This window comes from Idiotropiscis lumnitzeri, chromosome 5 (genome assembly GCF_059441095.1).
Source record: "Idiotropiscis lumnitzeri isolate Australia: NSW breed Sydney's pygmy pipehorse chromosome 5, RoL_Ilum_1.0, whole genome shotgun sequence".
Classification (NCBI taxonomy): domain Eukaryota; kingdom Metazoa; phylum Chordata; class Actinopteri; order Syngnathiformes; family Syngnathidae; genus Idiotropiscis; species Idiotropiscis lumnitzeri.
This window is the reverse complement of record NC_142395.1, coordinates 8,658,956-8,685,827: the sequence shown is the minus strand read 5'-3', so window position 1 is coordinate 8,685,827 and position 26,872 is coordinate 8,658,956. Positions and strand designations below refer to the sequence as shown.

The window sequence follows — 26,872 nt, the reverse complement described above, 5'->3', positions numbered from 1 at the left end:
CTTTATTTTGATGGGTTATAAAAATGAAGGGATGTCGAAAACACAAAACTATACCAATATCAAATGTTTAAAGAACATTAACCTTTGGTTATCTATAGGTTAGTTCGAACCAAATCCCCAACTAACGTTTGAGAACGTTCCATACTGGATTCAAGAGTAAAAATATATTGAAAATGTTCAGTTTTGATCGTATTCAAGCATCAAAGGAAGCGATTAGAACAGTTATTGATTTTAGATATATTTTTGGTGATTTTACATAAAATACAAGATAGTCAAGTAAACTGATAAAATATCTGTTACAAACTTAACAAAAACAGTAGTTGAAAAATGTGATTAATTGCAATTAATTATAGACATTTTCGCGATGAATTTGAAATATTTTAAAGCATATAGAAGTATTCAGCCGACCATATCCGTTTGTTTGTTTCCCCAAATGCGCACCTACCTCAACCGCTGGGAATTAAACCTCCCATGCTGCACCTCATCACAAATCAAGCGCAGCCGCACACACACACACACACACCCCCACACACCCCGCACACACTCACACACCACCTCCGAACGCCCCCTCCTCCATCACCATAGTAGTAAGTCAGCCTGGCTTACCACTGCTGCATGCGCACAGACGCACTGTGGCACATTTCCAACGAATGCGCACCAAAAGCCTGCGGCTGGTGCACGATTGCGGATATTCTACGACAGTATTCGACGCGCTGGATACAGGACGTGTCCACGCTGCGCTTTTGACGCCTTGTCTTAAATCCGCACATGTAGGCTTCGTCATCTTCAGCATGGCAGCAGCGTGACAATGGTGCAAGGTTGGTTCTCCTGTGCGCCGTCGGTGACTTTTCTTCCGAGGAATGGGTTATTTGTCGGCGCTAAGAAGGAATCCCTATTTTGGATTTCGTTTGTAACGCTTAGAATCTGGTGCTGAGTCCACAGCTCTCGCCTCTTCTTCCCTCCCACTCGCTACAGCTCGACGCTAATTGGAGAGCATCTTAATTGATGGAGAACAACCACATAGTGCTTTGACCTCCACTCTCGCCGTTTACGCTAACGCTGTCTCTATTTTTGGGAATTTCTTCTCCTGTGGCACATCTTCGGCTCGCTCTTGCTCAGCCGACCTTTGCGTTGCACCTTTATTTAAGGACAATGCCGCTGAATGCGTTGCCCCGGGCGGGCATTGGCGGCCAGGGCTCCCTCAGCCCGGCGTCGCTGTCCCGCAGCCTCTCTCGGCTGAGGGAATACCGGACTCGGACCCGGATTATGCTGGCCCTCGGAGTCTCTCAGATGGTCCTGGGAAGCCTCATTCTGGCCGTCAGCTTCGCGGCTCTGGCGCTTACTACATCTCCCAGAGTGCGACACTCCTGCCCTTTTTGGGCAGGTTTCTCCGTGAGTATCTTTTTCTTTGTTTTGCTAGTCTTGATATGTAATAGGATGCTCTATTTATGGGCAAAAGTAAAACACGTTACGCACTAGGAGAAAATTTGAAGTGTACAGCAATATTTCCCAACCTTCATTGAGACATAAGGCACACTCGTCATATAGGAAGACATTTGAATGCACGCCTAACAAAAATGTCAGAAAACGTGGATGCACTGATGATTGTTAGATAATTTGTCACTACATGTCACTGGCATAGATAAATACAAATATTTGTTGTAAACACATATTTTTCAGACCAATTAAATGAAATTGAACAAGCACTAATTTTAATGGCTTTACTGCATTTATTGTTAATGCAAACATATTCACGTGAGAATATTGCGCAATAAAAAATGAATTTAAGACTATGCCACATGATGTCATAGCAGTCCTTAAAAATATGATACCAATCTGCCCCCCTGAAAAATGTGTGGATGACATCAGAGCAATCTTGTTGGATGATTAGTAAGTGTGTGGCTATGTCTTGAGAGAATTACGTCAACATGCCTTTGGTGACCATGAACTTGCCTTCAAGCTTTTTGCCAAGCAAGTTCCGTATTTCGGAACTGGGTTGAAAAAAAAGTTCAAATGAAACACACATTTTCTATTTGCCCCGGTCAGTCCTAGCAACACTTCATCACAATTGAAAAACCCTGACTCAATTAAGCAAAGACGAACGTGTTAAGACAAGAAAAGAACATGCCACATTTTCCCACATGTGCCTGGGAGATTTTTTTTCTTTGTAAGATTAGGCTTTTGTACTGACAGCCCACACTCATGAAGAAGAGCAAATGAATTAAACAGCCAGGACTTGCCAGAAATTTCTTTAACTCGAATGATTTTGCAGTGATTTTCACCACATTTTCACAAACGGTACCATACCTTAAACGTTGCTGTCAGCCTCTCAGCCGCCTCTCTTGCCAGTTTTCTTCTCATCTTTTAATCTATTGCGGAGGAACATACATGTCTTGGTAATGTTAATGTTTTGCTTTTGCACCCATATTCTGACTCGCAACCTTCAACAAAGCAATCTCTCTCATGCTTTAGAGCAGGGGTGTCGAACTCATTTTTGTGGACGGGCCACATCGTAGTTATGGTTTCCCTCAGAAGGCCATTATGACAGTGAACCCAAATAAATGTATGCTCACCTTACGTTATCACCTACACGCAACAAACTGATGGAAAGCCAGTTTTGAAATCAGAAGCCAGTAATTAATTGTTGTAATTGTTCAACAATTCTTCAATTTATTTTTAAAGGATAGGATTGGTAACAAATAAATGACAATATCGCATATCTCAATGTTGTTAAAAGTCAAGAAAATGTGCTAGAAACGGGAACTTGATGCAAATGATTTGCTCTATGCAGGCCACATAAAATGAGGACATAGGCCAGATCTGGCACCCGGGCTTTAAGTTTGACACCTGTGCTGTAGATGCTTTCTGTGAACCCTGGCTTATTGTATAAGATGTGACGACAAAAATGACAGTAAAAGCTTACCAGACCATCTAAAATTTATTTGGGGTTAGTCAGAGGCGTTCATAAGTGTGTGCTGACTTACTTAATTGAAATTGGAAAGTGACGAGTTAATTGTGAGCACAGCCACGTTATTTCGATTTTCTGTTGTTTTAAACAGGGCTAGTGCTAGGTGCCCATGGAGGGAGGGGTGGAGTAGAAAGAGAGCGCTCCATGTCAATCCCACTGAAAAAAATCCTATTTACAAGTGTCACTGTCAATCACGGACCCTCGAAATTGTCAGCACTTCCAATTCTGCGCTCTTAAAACTTTGCAAAAGTGTAAGTGAGATACGCTCGCTAAAATGGAAACAAGAGCGACAGAGGGGCTGACATCATAGCAATGCTCCAATATGAAGTAAATATGGCTCTAAACTAAATACAAATGACATCAGACTGCATCATCACCTCATTGGACACTCGGGAAGTGCAGCTGGTGACAGCGCATTGCTTCTTTTCTTGTACAGATTATTGGAATGTCTAAGGGCAGGCACGGCTCCAGGATTTTCTTTCTCTCCCGGGGCTAAAGGGGGGCTTGAGCGATACATAGCCAGGCTGAGATACAAATTTGTAAATATTTTTTAGAATATCAACTAAAATGCTGGAGGGGCTTAGCTGGGGTTGCATAGAGTTCTGCCAGGGCAATAGCCAGGTTTAGCCTGGTGTAGCGCCAATCACATTGAATTATTTGCCTGTTTACACCGGCCTCTACAAATATGACTGGCGGGCTTTTATTTTGTGTGTGCTGCATGTATATTTCCTCCACTTGTTGCATGTATATTGCGTTTTCCTGTCCAATTTGGTCCGCACACATCACAGCACTTCTTCGAAGAGTTTAGTTTTTCAGTTTTTTAGGTATTGGTTGTTGAATTTTCGATAACGTTGCAACTTTGTGTAGAGCAGGAGCGGCATAAAAAGAGTGACGGTCGACAGAAGCTAGACTTTCCACACTTTGATTAGTCCTGGGTCAAGTGTAACGCCCTACATTTAATATAAATGCGTAGGATGGGTGTAGAGTGTGCCGTCATTGAAAATGTGTTTTGATTTACGTTCTTCACAGTAAATGAGCCAAAGCCTGTGATTTTCATGCTGAGAACATAATCAAATGTGTCCTTTTCCTTCAGATAAAAACTGAAAATGGGTCCAACAGTCACATAAAAAGATTAGTAGTGATGTGCATGGTTATACTCGTCAAAAATATTCGGACACTGCTGAAGGCAGACATCTTTGTGAGCCCGCTTCCGTTTTGTAACACGCCCTGTCCATCCAACCATCTATTATCTGTAGCGCTTATCCTCGCGAGCCTCCTGGAGCCTATTGCAACTGCCTTTGAGCAGCAGGCAGGGTACACACTCAACTTGTTGCAAGCCAAACGCAGGGAACACAGAGACAAACAACTATGCACACTCACAATCTCACTTAGGGAAATGTCTCGACTTTTTAGTTAAGATGTCATGCATGTTTTTGGAAGGGGATAAGAAATGAGAGTACCCGGAGAAAACCCATGTAGGCACAAGGAGAACATTCAAACTCCACACAGGAAGGCTGGATCCCAGTTTTGAACCTCAACCCGAGACCTTTGTCCTGTGAGGCAGATGTGCTAACCAGACGCCCACTGTGCCGACCACACTCGGTGCCGTGTCACAAAAATGAATCAACGCTTTGATGCTCACTGAACTGAGATGCTATGAGGTGTTGCGTGACCTCAATATTTGTCTGCAAGAAATTTGGTTTTCCAAGTTGCAATACTTGAGGGCCATTTAAATTTTCAGCTCCATCTGTGGAGTTTGTTTGTGTTCCATTCCAATAACATTCTATTACTTACCATTTATAATGACAAATATTAAATTAGCATTCACGCATGCATCCATTTTTGAAAGTGTTTGTCCTTATCCGAGTTGTGGATGAGCAGGAGCCAATCTCTCCCCGCATGCAAGGAGATTTCAGGACATATTTCAAAAATACATTTAAGAAAGTATTGCTTAAAGCAACACAATATAGCGCTGGTGCAAATGAGGATACACACACACGAAATGGATGTAAATACTCTCCAGTTCACAATTAGCTCTTGTAATATAATGTCTGTTTTTTTTGGGGGGCCATGCTAAATTTTCATGGTGTTTTTTTTTTTTTTTGCATTCATGAGCGCACATCTCCTTGATTTGCTGCCAGAGACCCTGTGCGGGGCCACTCCATTAATTATAGAGGCGCTGGGGCCAAAGTGCATGAGGAGGGGGAGCGAGTGAGGGTCTCCTCGGTGCCATCAGGGCCATCTGTGTTTGTGTGCAAGGGTGCGCTCACAGTCGCGTGTGTTCTGGAGGGTACAGTTACAAGGGAATAGGAAGTAGCCACAGGGGTCAGAGTGCAAAGGCCAACGCACATTCAGGATGGCTGCCTTGAGTTTATTTGACAAACCCGAGTAGTTTATGTCCCGACAGCTGCTTGTTAGTTGTTGTTATACATGTTTGTCAGTCTGGTCATGTCATATCTCCGTCAAATGTGTGAAAACAGTGGAGTTGGTGAACGCTGGAGTGAGGCGCGTTGTTATTGTCAAGCTGCAGACTGAGATGCTGGTGCCCGGCAGTCGTATAGCGACACACCGCAATCCTCCACAATATCTGCACTTCAACACAATTTAACATTTGTCCTTCTTAGCTCTGTGAAGTACATCTTGACATGAGGGTGAACTGAGCTAATAAGCAAGTTGACGTGCGTGTGTGTGTGTGTGTGTGTGGGGGGGGGCTGTAAGCGTTATCTTTACTTTCTACAAAGAGAAATCGCTCCTTCCTCCTACACACCAACCAGCAGTGACAAAACGCTTCCAAACCTATTAAACGATGCATTTGTAGTGACGACATTAACAGCCACTGCAGAAAAATGCATTTCATAATAATGTCAATATAAATTGGGAGGTATTTGGACTGCAATATTTGGCGGTAATCCATTTTGTAAAGAGGATTGCGTGATGGTTAAAACTGTTAAATAAATAGGCAGATGAACACCAAGTCTGCATTCATCCTTTGTGGAGCATGAGCTGCTGAGCTTTCCAGCAAGTCTCAACAATCCCATGCGAAACCCTTTGCAGTCCTTTGTAATACACGGAAACGTCCACGGGCAGATTACAGCAAAATCTGCTGATGCTTGCTGCTGAAACATGGTGGCCCGAGTGTGGCCTAAAATCAACAATACTTCTTAAGACGCACAGACTTTCGACAGAGTCTTTGTGTTTTTGTGAGAATTTTTGTCAGGAGGGTGCTCAAGCACGCCTACATTTCATCATGGCATCCCTAAAAACACGACTGCATTAGAGTGTTGTACATTACTTCCTGATATTTTTTCACAGGTCTACAAACTGTGAGCACAACGAGCAAATCGCTCAACAATGAATTGGAGAATTAATTGATTAAAAAGTTCATCATTTTGTTTACCGTGGTTTTAAAAAGGTCAAGATTTCAATAACCGCTAATATTGGCTGTCAATGGTAATGAGCTCTTTTCGTTTTTGAGGGGCCCTCTAAACGGGGCACAATTTGATTGGCTGCTTGCACTCTTGAATAAACGAGTCTCTTTGAAGTTAATTGCCTCCATTTTTTTTTTCTTCTCTGCATAACGGAGGAGAGAGTTAGCGAGACGAAAGAGGCACTGCAAACATGGATGCTATTTTGCTGTTAATGTGCATTGTACAAAAAAAAAAAGAAAAGTTAGGAGAAAATGAGACAGAGGCGGCGCATATGTTTGGATCACTTCTGAGTTAATTTATGGAGATGCGGATGGTAATTTGTTCTGCTTGTCAGCTGCTGACAGCTGCAGAAGTCCTTTGGCGCGCTCAGTCGTTCATGGGCCAAAGCCAGCAGGGCAGAGTGATTTCACAGCCAAGAGCTCTCAGGTGAACCTGCTGGCCAGACACGGCACACAAACGTGTCTGTAGGATGAGCCCGCTACCATCTGCAGTCTTCCGCATCACCCTTTATCACCACAATGACATCGACAGGAAGTGATGGGTGTCCGAGCACGGCTGCAGGTTGATGGCGAGCCTCGGGCTCGGAGGGAAAACAAGCGAGAATGAAAAGACAATGTTAGGCTGGCACACCAACAAAGGACAACATATTTCATTCCAAATAGCCATGTTTGTCCTGCAATGAGAGCTTGTCACAGCACAATAACAACGTCCAAAGAAAAGCAGTTGTTGTTTTTAATAAGAGCTTTTTTTTTTCAGGCTGTGCTTCCTTAAGAAATAATTTTATTGTGGTCGGTTCACACTTTCAAATAGCTTGAATAATGGATGGAAGGATGGTTGTAGTGTTGTCTTTCTTAGTTTTGCTGTTTATGGTGTCTGCCTTCAGCATATGAGTCATCAATAATGATCTGCTTCATTACCTCCAATCTCTGCTGCATGTACAGTTTGTTGCACACACACACGCACACACACCCGTTGTCCTGGTCTGATGAAATATGATCTGGTGGTTGAATAGGAAGCTCTGGCTGAGGAACAATTTATTAAGAGAGGATATCAATAGCTCTGATGACACTGCAAGTAAACAAACTATTTTATGATGTCGTTTGACCAAGGCAGAGTGATTCAGCAAACACGGTCAAAGCTCTGAATGATGAGTTTGGCATTATTCTCGCCATAGTTTGAATGTTTCGTTAGTTAAAAAAAAAACCCATTATTTTGGAAGATACAATAAAGGTCTGTAAAATTTGGAACATTGAGTTCATTCTCATATTTTTGGCTCTAAACACCATCTCAATAGATTTGAAATGAAACAAGCAAGATGTGCTTTAATTGCAGACTTTCAGTTTTTTAATTACCTACATATTAAATTACAACGGTTTGTATGTATGCATATAGTTTGGATGCTTAGAGATCTGCTTCCCTTGTGTTGACATGATGTCTTCACTTTTTATATTATTCAAAGTCATCGCACGGCACTTCATAGTTCTGATGGTGAATGACCAAGAGCATAATGCAAAAGCAACCAACGAGATTGTTCTTTTAAGGCAAACTTGGAATGTTAAGCAATGGCCAAGTCAATCACCTGACCATGTGTTAAAAAGTAAAAGTTACATTTCTGATTGTCCCATTACTTTTGGTTCATCAATAAGTGGGAGGAGCACTTAGAAATTGTTGTAATTCCTCCACTTTCCGCCTTATTTGGCTTTTAAATACCCTCAAATTAAATCTAAAAGTCAGCAGTGAAAGAGCTTTTCGCTCATTTTATTCTAAATGTCCCAACATTTCCGCACCTGATGACAGAAGATAGTAGTTGAGGCAGATGTTGTTGCATGATGTAAATTGCTGAGAGGGAAGAACGCATGCCAACTTTTATTTACATTTCAACAGATATGTTGATTCAAAAATAGAAATAGCGGAATTTTAAACATGATTATTGAGGGAACCTTTTTGTATCTTGGATTAGTGGCACAAATTTGTTCATTTTGACAATGAGAAGAATAGCGCCATGTTTGCTAGCAGGTTGATCATTACATTTTGCTAAATTGCACAACCCACCTCAACTTTTTCTTCCCAGCTGTGTGAAAATGTCTTTCACGAACCCTAATGTAGGTTTGCTTCCTAGTCCGTCTTTTGAAAATGAGGCCATTGGGAGTGTTTTGCTGTCATCAACCAGTCACAAGCTTCCCACCAGGAGCATTTATTTGATCCCTCATGGCCAGAACCTACAGTATGTCTACCTGCATCATCTATTGGGATCCACTACATGTTTTATCGATAATTGCATTGATAATTATGCTCAGTTGGGATTGACACGACCAGAGAGAAGCATATCCCTGGCTACATATTTGTGTTGTGTTAATGCAGCCATTAATCGCCATCTGTCAACTGAGGCTCCTCAGCTGCAAGGCCTCTCCCTCACATCTGAAGATTGATCAACTGAATTAGTTGCAACCTCATCAATCAGCCGGCTTTGTGTCAGCTTTCATTCATTTCGTGACCCCGTGGCGCTTTTTAGCATTTCTTACAATGACCTCAGTGGTGCACTTAAAGCGGTGCGTGATGATGTCATAGAGAATAAGCATTTGAGGCATCGCCCAGGAGCAGTAATTCATTTTCCCGCAGCACCTTTCCATAATAAGTAGATATGTTGCGTGCTACCTCTCATTATTCTGAGGACCCTCCAGTGCATCCTGCCTGCACTCCAGTGTACCCAGTGAGCACTTACATAGTGGAAAAATACAGTTTGTCCTTGTTAACGCACACACATGCACACTTAGAACATTCCATTTGAAATGATCAGCTTTCCTTAATTCCTTCATGTGCTTATGTTGATCTTGTTTGAGTCTCAACCAGACATTTAAGGCCATCTTGGCCGTCCAACCGCCTGTATGCTGATAGCTTTTTTGTTGAGGGATGTGCAGGACAATCGGATATTCTGTAAATGTGTCGTTTAAAAAAAAAAAAAAAAAAAGACGGCATTTCCGTTTCATATTCCTTTCTCTGGAATCCTCGCTCCATGCCATATTTGTCTAATGAAGCAGCAAGCTATGCCATGTTGATGGAGCAGCCATCTGTGAACCTGATTGACCTGACTTGCATTTCACAGCTAGCCTTGTAATGGTGGTGTTTTGCCTTAACTGAACGACCTTTTAATTACCATCATACGAGCCATCAGCCATAGACGAGAGTCACGAGACCTACCTCTGTAGCCAAGGCTACTTTTTAATTGAGAGGAGACAACGGAATTTAATTATTTTTTTTAAGACATAACATTTACCGTAATGTATTTTATTTTGTCATTTTTTTTCAAAGGATGGCATCACGTTTGCATGCTTCTTCACGTCGACATTTTTCCTGCCATACCTGCACGCATGTGGTTGGTTCATTGTGTTGTGTCCACGTATCCATCACAGCTCTCCCCTAAAGCCTCCTCTTTCTTTCCTAAGCATGCTTTTGTTTGTTGTGTGACCATGTGAGAGTCTGACCCCGCTGCAGTTCAGGATGTGTCGGCCAGAATGCTTGATGCTGCACTTCTTTACAAACAGTCTCGGCCCGGCGGCCCTGCAGGTCTGCACGCAGATCGTTGAATGGGGAAGGCCACGGGGGTCAAGCTAAGCCAAGCCAGGACCGCGAGAGCGGGTTCGCGTGAGAGAGTCTGTCAAACAGAAGGAAAAAAATCCAAGCCGAGACAATTTTGGTGACTTTATTGTTCAAAAAATAAAAATTGTCTTTTGTTCTTGTACTGTATAAGGAAGTTTACATCTGATCTTCTCCCTTTTTCACACCAAAGCAAACAGGAAAGAGACGTCGACTTATCTTTCATCCAATCTGAAAGAGATAGAAAAATGCACTTCTTTCTCCCTGAAACCTGAGCAAGGTTTTATAAAAACATCTTTTCAGTGGCATGCTGCAACAGGTCATCATGTGCCCACCTCTGACATCAGCGCTCACAGACAATTTTGTTCCGATGTTTGACTTCCGTCTGCAATATCGCACAAGCCTTAACTTGAGCTTATTGGAACAAAGCTGACACTCGACGCTGGCCCAGCCTCTGTTCTATGATTAGCACAGTGTTGTGTTTGATGGCACTTTTTATGTGTGCTTACATATGGAGCAAACATCTTGGCGAGTAAATGTGGTCAGAGCAACTGATTGCTTTGCAACTGTTCAAACGCAGATAGCTTGAGACGTGCGAGAGCTTTCTCCGTCATTCTGCTTTTATCAAGACAAACACGGGTTTGTTATGTACATTCAGTAAGTAGGACATTCTACTTCATCCAGCCATCCATTTTCTACAGTGCTTGTTTTTATTGGGGTCGTAGGTGAGGTAGAGCCGATCCCATCTTACTTTGGGTGAGAGGCGGGATACATGGCAGATTGGTGGATGGTGGGCGGAGAAAACCCACGCAGGAAGGCTGCAGCCAAGGTTTAAACCTAAAACCTCAGAAATGTGAGGCAGATGTGCTAACTACAGCCCACAAAGCAGTTAGATTTTCAAATGCGCTCTCTTTCAGTCAAGTATTCAAATCTGCCATCATTTGAGGGCATCAAAGTGGTCAGCGCTGGTTTAATTATTGGGCTTTGTTGAATTGGATACGCAGTACGCATACAAGTGGGCTCTGACCTGCAGTGTAAATTTAGCACTTGTGTCAAGAGAAGAATAGAAAGAAATATGTAGGCTAGACATAAAAATGACTAATGTTCAGTTCTGTTATTCAATCAACCAATTGATCAAAAATAATGATATAATGACTATGAATCTTGAAGGCTGTTGCTTTTTCAGGGATTCAGAAAGGTGGTTTTGTGAACAGTCATTGATAAAACAATTACTATTTGCTGTCTGGCATTTTCTGTTGCGAATTAGTGTAGTGGCTGAATACAAATAATTTGGATTTGTTAACAAATTGACTAATGTCAATAAAAGTGCGTGCTAAAGACTTTGGCTGATGCCTACAATATAGCCGATGTCTTGGCTGGTCTACCATATAAACCAGGGGTGGGCAAACTTTTTGATTGGTGGGCCACAATGGCTTCTTAATTTTGACAGAGGGGGAGATGGATGGAGTGTTTTGGTAACCTCACCTTATCTGAGAGAAAAAATCAATTTAATTTTAAATGAAAGTGTACAAAAGCATTACAACAACATATATGTCTTTGACACACCACAGTATTTACAAAATAAAACAATAACAAGGTTTATTCATTTCATTTTTTTTCAAGTTCGGCGGGCCGGATTAAAACGTTAAACGGGCCGCATGTGGCCCTCGGACCGTAGTTTGCCCATGGCTGATATAAACTGTTGATGATTTCCGGACAGAAATGCTACTCTTTATATTAAAAGTCAGTCTAGAATGGCTTCTTAGAATCAAGTAACTAAACTTATTTCCCAGCTCGAGCAATATTTATGTCTATAGTTGATCTCAGTGAGCGTGTGTGATCTGACATAATAAATTAGCATTACGGGTAAACGATTCGGGTCAAAAGGTCTTGCCTGTACCAGCTGGTAATCGTGTCTGAAAGGTCAGCAGATTAGCGGGGGTGCTGGGAATTCAACGTACAAAACACACACACACAAACCACACACTACAATTCCTCAAAGGCTGGCAGTGATCTGATTTGTCACCTTTAATGTTGTCAGCACCGCCCACCCCCCTGCAGTGTTGCAGCATCATTTTCAAGTCTTTTTTTTTTCATTGATATCAGCTTGGGTGATCCGTAGAGCTTCTGAAAACTAAGCTCTAGAATCATTGGGACACGCCGCCTTACACAAAATATAAGGAAACACAGAAATGGTTATTAACACCTGTACATAATGATGTTGTATAATTTCATCTGCATTTTGTGTTTTCTGAACACATTTAATTAAATATTTATTCTGATATTTATTCAGATATCTGCAGTGGTGTGCTGGACATTTAGAAGAAGACAAATAATATATTCCTTCTTTTTGGATATAAGCGCTGGAGCCAGCCAGATTATTTATTTTTGTTGTCTGGACTTTAAAATCCAGTTTAATGAGAAAGATGTGGATGATTTCACATTTTAGGAAGGGAGAGCAGTAAGTGAGAGGGATGTCACTGCTGCTTTTGTTCCTGGGTGGGGATCAAGGGAAATCTGTGAGTGTCTGTTGTGTGTGAAATGAGGAAGCTCTTATTTTGGCCATCAGCTCTTCAAATTGGTATTTTATGTCCCCGAGTATTTCTTTTGGTTACAGTTTGGTTCCCAGGCCTCACCCCTCATCCACTCAGAATGTAGACTTTTATTGACATACGCTGTCTTACTAGCTTGCTTTATACAGCCAGTTAAAATTGGAAATGTTGCCTTCTGTATAAACGACACTCACATTGAGAGTTTGCCAATAATCTGCCTTCAGTCGTAGTATCAGAGCTCCAATAAAGGCAGGATTGCAGCTGTGTGAAAGGGAAAGCCCACGCGGAGTGTTAAAGGGATCATCCAGCCAGGATGGGCCGTTTTTTTAAATACCAAGCTCAATTTACGTATTTTTTATCAGGAAATTATTATTTTGCATTTTCTATTTTATCTATTTATTTTGGAGAAAACAATACAAAACTAAGGAGTTGAAAAATACCTCCTGGTAATGAGCATTATGGCCACGCCCCCCTCCTCTCCGTCCATGTCTTGGTGGGAGTCAGGTCAGGGATCGATCACAATTTGTATCTTGTCTGTTGTCTTTATTAGGACACCATGATGCGCAAACACAATGTGTTCCAAGAGGCTTTTCGTAATCTTACTTGTTCAGAGGTAATTATATATTCGATTTTAATCCATTAGGTCTACTAAGTTTTTTTTCACTAGGGCCACATCCTAAAATGACACATCTGGCCACACTGGACTGTGGAGTTAGCCTCCTCGCTAGTACTTTGGTGCCCTGAATTTTTCAAAGTTTGCCCATCCATCCATTTTCTGCATGGCACATCCTCAACTAGGGTCACAAATGTGTAAGCTTTCAAAGTCCAACTTTTCACCAAGGCACGGCAACTGATTTGGTCGTGAAGCTTGCAATCCAACATTAACGCTCCCAAAACGGCCCCAAAGGACATGCCACTCCTAGGCGCAGAACGTTTAAAAAGACAACCTACAGCGTTCGTCGATGAGACGTTTATCCGAAATCAATGCCCACTCGCACCGCGACGCTAATGGCTGCAAGAGGTGGCCGACGCAAAAGTACTTAACAGCAGAGAGCCGCATGTTTGGACGGTAAGAAACTGTTCTGCTAACCTCAACTGTTTAGCGACCGAAATCTAATTGCTGCCTTTAGCACTGCTGTTGCGCTTAACACCACTGTTTTGAAATATAACCAGTCGGGCCTCGTGTGCGCATTCTTCCTATTATCCGCTTCAGTCTGTTAGTGGAAAAGCAATTGGCATGGTATTCTTGATTTTGTGTAGGTGAACATATCATCTCACGTTTGATGTCAATGAATCCAAAATATTGCACAGAATACTTTTATACTTTCACAGGTTGAAGTAAACAAGAGTAGTGTAGTGCATTTGCATTTTGTTGGCGATCCGCCGCCGTTTTAGACATCAGAACTGACAAAGCAAGCAATATTACAACACTTGACTCCTTGCTGCGACGTCAAAAGCTGCGACAAAAAAATAACAAGCCGAGCTCCAAAAGGGGGCGTGTCAATTTAGCTTGAATCTCATTAGCAAAATAAAAGCCCTTAAATCATTACAGATTCTTTTAGGGGGGTGAATGTTAGTCCCAACGTCATTTTTACATGTCTACCAATTATAAAAGTGCCAATATTGGGCTGGATCAAGTTTTGCTCTAAACATTCATTTCCCCCACACTGTTTGTTGAAAGCAGGGACTCTGTCCATCAAGTATTTTAAAAGTCACACCAGACAATGGCGCTGATGTCACATCTGATTGCGGGATGCTAAATCCTTGTGTAAATACTCACACAGTTGCTGCAATGTCATGCTCGGTATTCTGATGCAGGATTTTTGCAGAATATCTGTTAAAGTACACGATGTACCTGATGGTTAAATCTTGGATGAAACCATGTCCCATTTATCTGCACGTCTCTAAAAAATGCTCCTTATATTTAATTCATATTGTTTTGTTCTGAGGAGGGGGGGAGAAGGCATCAAATTGTTTCCACTTAACTAAGTCTACCATTTTGTATTCAGCACCAGTTTCTATCACAATCACAGGGCTGCAGCGCACAACCACCAAATATGCTGCCTTTACACTTCTTTGTTCCAATCAATATTCCCCCAGCAGTGCTTATTATCCCAGCTAGGAACCTTCCACATCAAAGTGTGTGTATGTGCACTAATGCAAATTTCAAACTGTGCAGCAATTATTGCTGTGTTATGTGATTTTGAGTAAATGTTTCATTAGAAGCATACTGAGAAGTTTGCCGCTGCTACAACCTCGGATGCCGGCTCCTCTCGTTCAGCAAGTAAGCATCCTGAATTGTAATGAATATTTTTTTTCTTTTTTTTTTTTTTTTTTTTTTTTACTTTTTAGGCTTAACTGCCACAAGTTGGATCAGATCTCACCCTCACAATAATTAATTAATTAATTAAGTAAGTAATAATGAAACATTTCCCTAACAGGGCAGTAAGTTTGAAGCCATTGCACTTCAAAAACTGAAATCTTAAATAAGATTTCTTAAATTTAACCAAAATGTGCTTATTTTGTAAATTTGCTTTGTTAAGTTATTTTTGCTTCAAATAAGTTCATAGTGCTTATTAATTTATAATCTTGTTTGTACAGTCACAGTATTGTGTGGCTAAAATCAAACACTTTCAACATTTTCAGATGACTGACCAACAATCAAAGGACCTGAAGTGGGGTTGCATTAGTCAATTTTTTTTCATGTTAGAATTCTGCACAATCTAAGAATAAGATAAATTAAAAAAAATCAAGTATGAAAACAATTATACAAAACTGATGTTTTGCTCTTTATTTAGATGGAATGTTTTGTTATCTTATTTACTACGCCCATTTTTCCATTTGCAGTCATAAAATCTAAGTTAACCAATTACAAGTGAATATTTCTTTATTTTAAGAAAATAGTTCTAAATATTACAGGTAGAAAAATGTCAATATTACTTACTACATTTTGAATTATAAAATGCTAATTTTAAAACTGCTGTGGTTGATTTGGACTGGTATTATTTTATCATTTTTCAAAATAAATTTTTTTCTTAAAATTTCCAGCTTTTGCCATTTTTTCTTTCTAGCTACTTGTGCATTTCCGGTGTGTTGTGTGCCAAACTCTTCGTGTACGACAAAGACCGAGATGATCTGCGGTTTGAGCATGCTTAGAGTGTGTCGTGTTATCGCGGTATTTCAATTGGTGTACACATGCACACATAATCGGGTTAGAAAAGGACAAGCCCAGGCATGATATTTGGAATTTTAAAAACTGATATATTTAATATTCATCTTATGGTGCACCTTTACATTGCTTTTAAAAATCTGAAGACTGCCAATATTCGGGCTTTGAAAGGTTTATTGACTGCATGTTGTCATTGCTGAAACCTGAGGGCGAATTTATTCAGGAAATAGCATAAATGAAATGTGTTAACCTTGTTCATAGTAAATGTTGCCTAGACAACCTACCATTGTGGGGTTCCTTTGGTGACTGATGTCATTTGATTTACAATCTTCTAATTCCCTGTTATCTCACTAACACTTGACTTTCTTTGTTCAGACTGGTGGCGCAGATGTGCGCTTTTGACATTGAAATGGATAGTGGACTGTAGTTCATGACTAGATAAGCCACTTTTTTTTCAGTCGAGGACAATCTGAACAGACATTTTGCACATAGCTGTGAGAAAATGCCTTCTACAAACCCCATGATGAATATTTGGTTCCCAAGTTTTCCCCTTGAGAAGAGGCTACCATGCCCTTGGTATTCTTGCGATCTCCTCCGCACGACTGTTTATGACATTGATTCGATTTATCCTTCTCACTCGCAGGTACCAATGTATATCCTCCTGTAAATCAGGTGAAAAAAAAATTATCTGGCAGCGCAACCCCATCCACAAGTTGTGCTGATGGTTTCAGTTGAGGTCAGCAGTCCTCACTCGTCTTATGCTACTTGAAAGTGTCTTGCGATCTATTGTTTAAAAACATTCTGAAATGTTCTGTAACTCAATTTTTCATGATCCCGTAAAACTTTGAAGAGATTCCGCAAGAAAAAAGGGCCCAAATCCTGTATAATCCACAAGCTCCACTGGGCATCATTTGAGTAATGATGGTTCGTGCATCACAGCCACAACTCATTTGCTTTTGTCGTGAACCCAAATGGAAATGGAGCCGTGTTGATGCAAGGAAAAGCTTAACAGAAGCAGTGCTGACATTCAACATCGACTTTGATTGGGCTGTTATCACAGCTGGTTAGGATGGTAACCACAGACAGAGTCTCAATGGCCTGTCATTCACATTTGAGGGAGGTGAGTGTGACACATCAATGTTGTGAGCGGTTGTGAGGAACTCGTGGAATAGGAAGATCACTGTGATGAGAAATGTTTCAGGACTGGAATGACGGACAGTTGTAACAGGTGTTTATGAGAACATTTTTTTTTTCAAATGGTCGAAGAGTATTTTGTTTAAGCTGCTTTGAACACTGTGTCATTAGTCCCTCCTGGAGGACAAAAAACTGTGTTTTGCCAACTCAGGTCTGTCGTCACACAAAACAGTCCTTTTCTTTTTCTTTTGTTTGGACTTAAAGGAAATGAGACTGGACGGATTCATGACGCTGAGCCCCGACTTCTTTCTTCCCCATAATAGGAACTGCTTTTTTGTCTATACGACTGACTCAGTTTCGTACTGCTCATATAATGTGATGTTTTGTCACCATGCAGTATTGCTGAGGAGGGACTGTCGTTGGTTGCCCTCGGCAACATAGTGCAGCAGAATTTCTGTCTCGCTTTCTGGATTACATTTTGCTGGAGTGTTTGGGGATGCCTCTGCATTTAAGGATCATCTTAAATGTAATAAGTGCACGAGATAATACAATCGTCTCACTCTAGAACTTTGACACCTGTGGCTAAGATTTCAGTCCTTCTCATGTAGACAAATGCAGTACTTATCATCTTAATGGATATTGATGCTTGTACATTAATATCAGAGGAAGTTAGAATGGTAATTTGCAGTTAAAAATGAATCCAAAAAAATATATGCCTCTTTCTAAAATGTATTCAGGGTAATCGCGGGTTGTTGAGTCGGCTCAGAGCACATGAAAGGAGACCTGAGAGCATGTTGGAGTCTGTTGATGAGACTGACTTTGAACTGGCGTCACAACAGAACACCAAAACAACAAAGAATGCGCGGGCTTCAAACATGGAAGGGCAGCTCAACCTGATTGAAATGTCAAAACCCGGAAGACGACTCCAAGATAAAAAATACTTTGGGGACACCTTATTATGTACGATAACACCATTATGTACTAGTGATAGACCGATTATTGGCCGGGCCGATTATCGGGGCCAATTTTTTTTTACTTTCAAGGCCGATAAATTATAAACTGGTTTATTTTGGCTTGCTGCAGCACACTCTCGCTCTCTCTCACTCTCTACTGTGCTGGAGGCCCTGCTAGCAGAAGCAAATTGGCCCACCCACAGCATCATCTGATCTGTTCCTTGTGAAGTGGGTCACAGCCAATCAGCAGCAAGCCGCCTGTTTGCCTTTTCACCTCGAGTCACACGAACTCCGTGAGACAACAGGCAACAGATTTTGATGAAATTTTAATAAATGTCAGTCTACTACAACTCACAACAAATAGAAAAGTATTTGAAATTCAAAGAGAGCCTGGGCGCTTTTAAAATGGAAGTTGTCCATTTTCTAGGATCTCCAAGTTCAGTGTGCATCTCTAAGATCACCTCGTGATTTGCTGTGTTTGCAAATATTACTGACAAATACTCTCACACTTGCTTTGTGCATCTCACCAGCTTCCCACAGAGAGTTTTTTTTTAGAATCTGAACAAATAAAGGAAGAATGGCAAGTGACACTGATGGACAGGCTGCTCGACCTGGGAGACGTGACAAGCCTTATCCTGCCTTTATTTGTCATTGCTTTCTCATAATTTGCCTGCAGTGAGCAGACAGTCCGTATTTTCTTTTGCAGTTTAGCAATCACAGTTTGGCACGTTCACTGGGTAAAATGTGTCATCTGCTGGCTATTTAGTGATTTCCAATGATTAGATGTAAAAATAATTTGTTTTAACCATAATTGTGCACATTGTCTATTCGTGTTGTATTGTTATTTTTTTTTTAAATAATATCCAGTCATAATTTATCTCACATTGGACAGGACAGCTTCATATAGAGTATGGTGCAAATGCACATTCCATATCATACGGTGCTCTTTTTTGTGTGTAATTCCCTGTCATTATTGCACATGGTTTGAATAGCTTTCCTCATTTTTGTGGGATTGTGTGACAATAGCAGCCTTTCTTTATATTTCTCAAGCTGCTGAAGTGTGCACATCACACTTTTAAAAAAGCTCTTCTTGTCACATTAGTCCATTTAAATCCACATATAAGCAGAGGTGACTCAAGGTGATTTAGCGCCAACTGGAATAGGAAAAGAACCCCCAATAAATGTCGTAATTCATGCAGAGGTCATTGTTTATTCGTCAGTGCCTTGGTACCTGTCAGTCGTCGTCAGCTCGTCATTATTTCAAGCCGAACCGAACTGTAAATCTTCGGTCCTTGTTCTTTATTTTAACCGCGCTTCTGTCATCGTTTGAATTAAACTGGGAAATGGAGTGCACTGTTTATCAATGTATCCACATCATACGGTGACTTATCCAAAGAGCTTTACAAAGACTCACTTATTTGCCAACTTAATCTACTGAACTGTTAAGTACAGCAGGAGCGCAGCCTGCTGGTGGCTGCCTGCTGCTGTTTTAATTCTTCTCCATCGCCAACAAATTTCAATTTAAAGTTTAAACTGGCTTACCTTAACCATGTTGTTTGTAGTGTTATGGAGTGTTGCTCTGGATTTGTTCTTTAAACTGAGAGAAATGCATCCTGTGTGGCAAGATGGGTGGGCTATAAATGCATGGACATAATGACAAGTGTTGACAGAATGTGTCATTCTCGCCCTTCCTTTATAACGCACTCACACCTCCCGCTGTGACATCCGTCAAGGTCAGCCGATGATAGCGCTCGCAATGTAACATGTCCTCACACAGCCCCGCAGCATGTTGCCCTTCTTTTCTCATGAGTAACAACACAGTCTTTTCTCCCTACTCAGTATCAGTCCGGAGATGGACCATCAGGAGCAGCAGGGTCTTAAAAATGACTGCATGGTGCAATGATTGTTTGGCATTTAGAAATGTTTCATCAAAGACTGTGGGCCCGATTTTCATTTTGGGTGCAAGTCTTGCGCAAAGCGCAGTTTAACTGTTTTTCTTTCTCTTGGTATTTTGCTCCACTTTGCGCTGGTAGTATTGGGCGTAATGGAGTGTTTGTGCCTTTGTGCGCCCTTGTGGGATTTGAAATAGTGTTTTCATGGCCAATTCTAGTGGCATCCCTCATTTGCATCAAAGTCAGCGTGGTCGGAGTCGTGGTACGGACAAGTACGACATTGCAGAAACAGAAATAGACTCGTTGGGGAGCGCGTGTGACATGCATCCATCCGTTATGTCCTCTCACTTGGGTCTCAGGGGGTGCTCGAGACTATCCCAGCTGACATTGGGCAGTAGGCGGGGAACACCCTGAACTGGTTGCCAGCCAAACGCAGGGCACACAGAGACAAACAACCATCCCCGCTCACCCTCATACATAGGGGCAATTTAGAGTGTGCAATCGACCTGCCGTGCATGTTTTTGGAATGTGGGCGGAAACCGGAGTACCCGGCGAAAACCCACGCAGGCACGAGCAGGCACAGGAAGGGTGGAATCGAACCCACGACTTCTGCACTGTGAGGCCATCGTGGGCACAGGCACAACATATCCCCAAACATGCTAGGCTAAAATGAAGTTCTGCTCGTTTTTACACTGAGCGCATTGGCGCTAGTCTACCAAAATAGGTAAGAGACACTCTCGCGTGACTCTTAATGTGTTGCTTCAGTTCAGACTGAAATAAATCAATTTGAACTTACTTCCTAGAATTGAAAGGCTATTTCAGATGATATCCAAAGCTTGAAACTGTTCATTCTTGACACTAGCGTGGTTGCACACAGATATGACAAGGTCATGCTGGAGGTGTTAAACGCTTGGATCACAAAAATAATCCCTTTGTTAAATGGTAATATGTTGCCTATATACTCGGTCTGGTAATCTTGCCAGGTTGCCATAGTAACAGATTGAATGGGCATGATCAGACACGCTTTCAGATTGATTTTAGATTTTGCTGGTTTACCGAGTGATGCAAAATGGATTGAAAGCATAGAACTACCAGTTCCCCCTTTTCCTTACCTTAAGTTATTATTTAAACATGATGCACATTGATGCTATCTTTGCTTATGACTTAATCAATAGCCAAAATGACCGCATCCTCCCAAAAGACCAATATTGTTGGGCGGTAATGGAAATCCGCCGCCATATAAGCTGTGCTTTCTCCCAAAGTAATTCACATTGATTTGCGCAGCTTCTTTGGCAAATTGAGGTGTTTGGGATGCTCCCCGGTGCAAAGGAGTTGAACTGATGTCAATAGAATTTTCTTGTAAGCCTACAGTACAAAAATACTTTAACAAATCTAGATTTAACACTAGCATTTCTTTATTCATCCGTTGGACACCAAAGGGGAGCTGATCACTCAATTTCATATTATAATATTTATTGGTAGTGTGGGAGAAACACACCATAAATATTCACGAGTGTGGTTGTTCATGTATGCATTGATTTGTAACATTCAAAACATACGGTTGATCTTTCAAAACGGTGGCAGTTAGTCATATTTAAGCAGTTGTAGAATAGACTTTAAAGTTTTGATACTGATCGATAAATCATTGAATGGTTTTGATTAGAATGTCTTTAATATATTCAGGCAAATTCCACACAAATCTAGAGGAGCTCTGTGGTCTGCAGCGGTGGGTCAATTAGTAGAGCTCAGAGTTCAAAGCAAACATGGTGAAGCTGAATTTAGCCGTTATGCTGCTCACAGTTTGAAGAAGCTGTCAACAGGATTGAAATCATCGCCAAATGTAAATTATTTTCAATAAAGGTAAAAAAAAAAGTATTTTTTTTCCCCATGAATATCATTAAGAACTTTTAAGCATTTTTTATCATTATCTTATTCTTGCACTGTATGTTGTTTTAGTTGTTTTCGTAAGCTCCTTTTTATATCTTTACTTTGTGTTTACATGTTCTTAAAGCTGCACTCTGCAGGATTTTAAGTTTCTAATCATTATTGCCACTTGCGGCCGAAAAATGAAATGGCACACTTTTTTCTTCGAGTGCACGATGCGCGTTCGAAATGACAATATCATCACTTCTTAGCTTTGGAGTAGAAAAAAAGCCATTTGTGTGTCGCTTTTAAATCCCTATTCCGGTCTCAGGAATCCCCACTGCTCAAATTTCTGGTTGCGATGCTGTGAGAAAACATCAAGAAGGCACATGACATCGCATCGGCAAAGACCGTGGGAAATTTGAACCTGATTGTAGTCAGAAAATTATTTTCCAGAGGCTTGCAATAATACTAATTGTGAACAGCTGAAGTGTTAATCTGCTATTTATAAAATGTGTCATTCATAAATGGTCAATTGAAAAGTCTACTCAAAAGATATTTTGAGGCAATACACAGTGGAGTGCAGCTTTAACTCTTTTTGTGAACACTATTAAATGTTCTTCCTTAATTTATGTGAGGCACACCTGGTGGATGACATGTGCAATATAAATAAAGCTGCCTTGTCTTAAATTCAAGTTTTAGTTAAACATCATGCAACTATTTCTTTTATAGCACATGTCCGCCTTACACGTCTCACGTGAGACGGATCGTATGCCATCTGACTTTGGGGTGTGAGGGTGGGTGCAGCCTGGAGTGGTCACCTGCCAATCACAGGCCACATATCGACAAAACCATTTACACTCGCAGACACGAGTATGGGCAATTTCGATTAAGCTTAAATGTATGTTTTTGTAATGCGGGAAGAAGCCCGATCACTCGGAGAAAACTCAGGATAGCAAGGCAATAACATTCCAGTCTTGTCCGTTTGTTAAACTCTCAGCCCGTGTTTTAGAATTTTCTTTTTTATCGAGTTGTTGTTCAAACAACACTGAGGTGTGTCTGGAATTGATTTGGTCAGAATTACACTTGAAAATGTTTCAAGGTTGTGAATGCTGACTCTACAAAAAGGAATTACACTACATCAGGGGTCCCAATCCTGTTCCTCGAGCTCCACTGTCCTGTCTGTTATCCTCTCTCCCAGCTGCACCACACCATATTGAAATGGTCAGGATCGTTATCCAACATTTCATGCAGCCAGAAATGAAAGGTTGCGGATGTTGACGCCACACAAAAGCAATGCACTACATCAGGAGGTCTTCAATCCTGTTCCTCGAGGTCCGCTGTCCTGCCTATTTTCATCCCTCCCTGCTGCAACATGCCTGATTAAAAACGATCAGGATCAGTATTCAACATCTGCATTCCTCACTGAATATCTGACCATTTGAATCAGATAGGACAGCGGACCTCGAGGTACAGGATTGTAAACCCCTGCATTCCATGGACAGCCAAGTCATGAAGGCTTTAGTTGTGGAATGTGGGAGAACCCCAACGATTATTGCAAACAATACTGTAGAATGTTTTAAAACAGAATACCTAAAATGTTCCACTTTGGTGCCAAACAAATTCTGTTTATCTTGCCCCCCCAAATGACTCAATACCAGCAAATTATCAAATAAACTGCACATAAATGGCTCATTGTTGAAGCTGTCCACCTACTGAAATCTAGATTCATGGCTTACATGAATCAAGCTTTTATGCTGTCATGCTGCATACTGTTTGTTGGATTTATTTGCGACCAATGTTCTCTTAAATTTTCCATGCGTCTGAGCATGGACATAAACAGAGACATGCACAATGCATTTATATTAGCATGAGATCATAACATGTTACATGATGTAGGTATGTTACGGGAAAAAAAAGTCAAACCACCAATTTATTGAAATGGAGCATATCATCAAACAGAGATTTATGACTCGAATAAAATAAGCACTAATGTGTAAGAGTTGGTTAAGGATTTCTGCGACCTTTTATGTTGTAAATCAGCCAAAAGTGACTTGTCCAGAAATCAACATAATCACATGGGATAATCTCTAATGATCAGAGTTGTAAATAGATTTCCACTTCAATATTTGCTCAATCTCTTATACATAAATTATAAGGTGGTAACGTTTAATGTGGAAATTAATCACTCCTTGAATGTGACAGTTTGTTTATCCGAATGTTTCTGGACCTCGACAAGCCGCTCTAAGAACAGCAGAATGGAAAATAAAGTCCAGGAGTGCCACATTGTCACCTTGAGCTTGTTGAAGCGTAAAATGTGGATAGCTGAAGCCATTTCTTTGTGGCAGCCTGGCACTGGAAGTGTGGAGGAAACCAAAACTGCATAAAAGTGCAACGTTGTTGTTTTTCGTCATCATTCTCTTTGAAATTTTGTGCGTGTTAATGAAGAGCAATTTGTGTGCACAACCTGCATTTGATTGCCTTAATAGAGTTTTAATTGTCTGATTTTGTTGCTACAATGTAAATCACACAACTTGTCTTTTTAGAGGCTAAAACGGTCATTTATGTTGGATTAGCTTTTAAATGCAGATCAATGGCAACAATGGTATTAGTTCTCTTAACAAAGCAAGCAAGTTATTTGCTCCAAAATCATTTGCTGAGTTGTTTTCACTTTCATCTTTAAATTGGAGATTCCAACACAAGGGACAACAGTTCTTTTTTTTTTTTTCATTGTGAAACACGGGAAATGCAATTTTCACAACGGCAAAACTTAAAACATTTTAACTCAACTTTTAACAGTGGAGTAAATCAGCATCAGCAAACAACTGTGCTATTGCTGTAACGTAAGTACCTTCAACACGTACAAACGGCGTAATTTATTCTTTTACTTTTCTCGCACGTATTGTACATTTAAAATGAAAGGGCTCCTGAAGACTCCATTAGGTCTTGGCAATTTAGTGATAATGAAATGTAAACCAGGCACAGCTGTGCTCATAAAAGCTGGGTTAACTGATTCAAGTACAGTCACAGTGGCAGCAAAGCTTGTCACTTTAATCATGGTTCTACAAACTAGTAAATGCCAGCTGCTTCCCCACCGTACAATTTTCAATATTAGATGTGTTTGCACAGTAGCGCGACAACACTACCCAAAATAATAGTTGCCGAAACCCACCCGTCTCCTTAAGTGTCAACTCTTTTTCCCACCTCCATCAAATCATTGGCTGGCTCCACCAAAAAAAAAAAAAATATGCTCCAACAAAGCTGGAAACACAACATGGGGAACACTTCCTTCTTGTGATTTATCATTCTATGTGTGCAGTTGATAAATTAGACGGTTTAAAGGGAAGCTTGAGGCCGACATCTTTTATAGAGGCCTGAGACTGACTTAGTTCATGACATAAAATGTGAGAGACGCTCTGGTCTTTTCGCTCTCACGAATTGTAGAGATTGCGGCTGTGGTGTGAAGTCGCCACTGGTTGGTTAAAAGCATTGAAGATACATTCTCATAAGAGGACAAATAGTAAACAGCAGATGACTTTCTGATCTGATCGAAAAGTTGTGAATCCTCTTGATTTTGTTGTTGTCAACTTGGAGGATGTTTGGATAGCAATTTATTTTATAGTACTTAATAACCAATTACTGAAATTCAATTGCATCATCGGGTTATGAATGCCCTTATTTTTATTGTTAATGATACTTTTAAGATGCATTTTTACGAATTTAGTTATATTGAATTGTGCTTTGAGTATTGAGTTTTTCATATCCTTTCTTTTTTTTTCATTCTTTGTAGAATATATTTGGTTCATGACCTGCGCAGCATTAAACATGACGACCTTTGTAAATGTAAGCACTGCTGCGGCCATTACTAGATTCTTAATTATATACTTTTATTATATAGGCCCCAAACATTTTTTTTAATAAAAAAAAAAAAATTATGAGAAAATTCACTTCTTGTGAAAGAACTACATTTATACAACATATTGCTTAGAATTCCTCCCCCAAAAATATATCAAACTATATAATGCATAACAGCTTCTGTCTAAAAGAAGAATCATTCTAGTCAGATTACGAGGCTGTTTTTTTTTTTTTTATGATGAGAGGATATCATTTACACACCCTACAAAGCAGTAAGTCACCCCCTCGCCCTCACACACAAACACTCTGTCCACTTGCCTCGTGTTGCCATCAAATCAGTGTGGCTGTGCGGCAGGATTGTCCTGTCAGCAGCGGGCTGAATGCCTGATTCAGCTCTTGGTGCCACTGCAGTCATATCCACGATGGATGTGAGGCTGTACTGCTGCATCACACTGCTTAAGTATGTGACCCTTTGCTCTCCAATTCCAATCACTTGAGCCCAAAGGCATCCATCATGAGTTTCCTTTTTAACAGTGTGTTAAATCCTCGGGTCCATGTAAAAAATTGAAAAACTACAACCACAAACTTCCTGTGAACTCCCATTTATTTAATATTCAGGCACTTGTTAGCACCGTCTCGCGTCCATTCATTTCCGAGCAATGATTGTGATCAGTCACAGGAAGCTGAAGTCTCTCAGATGATTTTGGTTGGTGGCATGGTGTCAAGTGGACAATGCAATAGCTCAAATATGTTGTAACTCGCCCCCCCAAAAAAATAAAATTGAACTAAACTGTAAGGATCGGTGGAAATTAAATTTAAGTAAGGGCTACCCATTTACAATAACACCACTTACGACCCAAGGCTTTAATAAATACACATTTTGCACTGTTGAAGACAACAGGAGTGCCTCCTGAGAATCTACATAAACACAGAGAGAGCATGCAAGCACAGCACAGAAAGGTCCAAAACCAGACATACTGTCAACCCCGAGTCTTGTTTTTGTGACACAGCACTGCCGGGCGATGCACCGCAAGGCTGCCATCAATGTATGCAGGTAACAGACTGGAGTATACCCCTAAGAATACAAATCATATAGAGCATGTGTTACTGCAAGAGGCTTTAAAATAAAATGTATGACTCAGCAGAACTGGGCTATTGTATGAGAAAGTCCGCGGTGAGAGAAAAGAATGTTCAATTACATTCGTGAAGAGCAATTGTAGTACTGTGAGTCTCTTTTAGTCCAACAGTGATTGACAGACTAACAGATAAAGTCAGGTAGGAATCTCGGTGGAATATGCTGTATGTCATATTGCAGTTTAAATTGAGGTCTATAGGGTACAGAGAGAGTGTTTACATAACAACCAGAAGAGGTGGAGGTGAGCGCTAGAATGAAGAGGAATGAAAGTCCAATTGTCGAAAGATGGAAAATAGAAAAAGTACGCAAAATTGTAGGCTACCCTATTT

General features: G+C 40.8%; 1 protein-coding gene across 2 annotated transcripts in view; it reads left to right on the top strand.

Annotated features, from left to right (window-relative positions):
- Positions 1–597: 597 nt before the first annotated feature.
- entrep2 (endosomal transmembrane epsin interactor 2) overlaps positions 598–26,872 on the top strand; it is a 78,395-nt gene continuing 52,120 nt past the window's right edge. For both annotated transcript variants that reach the window (XM_088297350.1, XM_088297349.1), the window contains exon 1: positions 598–1,392. In XM_088297350.1, coding sequence (XP_088153476.1) covers positions 1,153–1,392 — 240 coding nt within the window. In that variant the 5' untranslated portion in view covers positions 598–1,152. The remainder of the gene's footprint in view (positions 1,393–26,872) is intronic.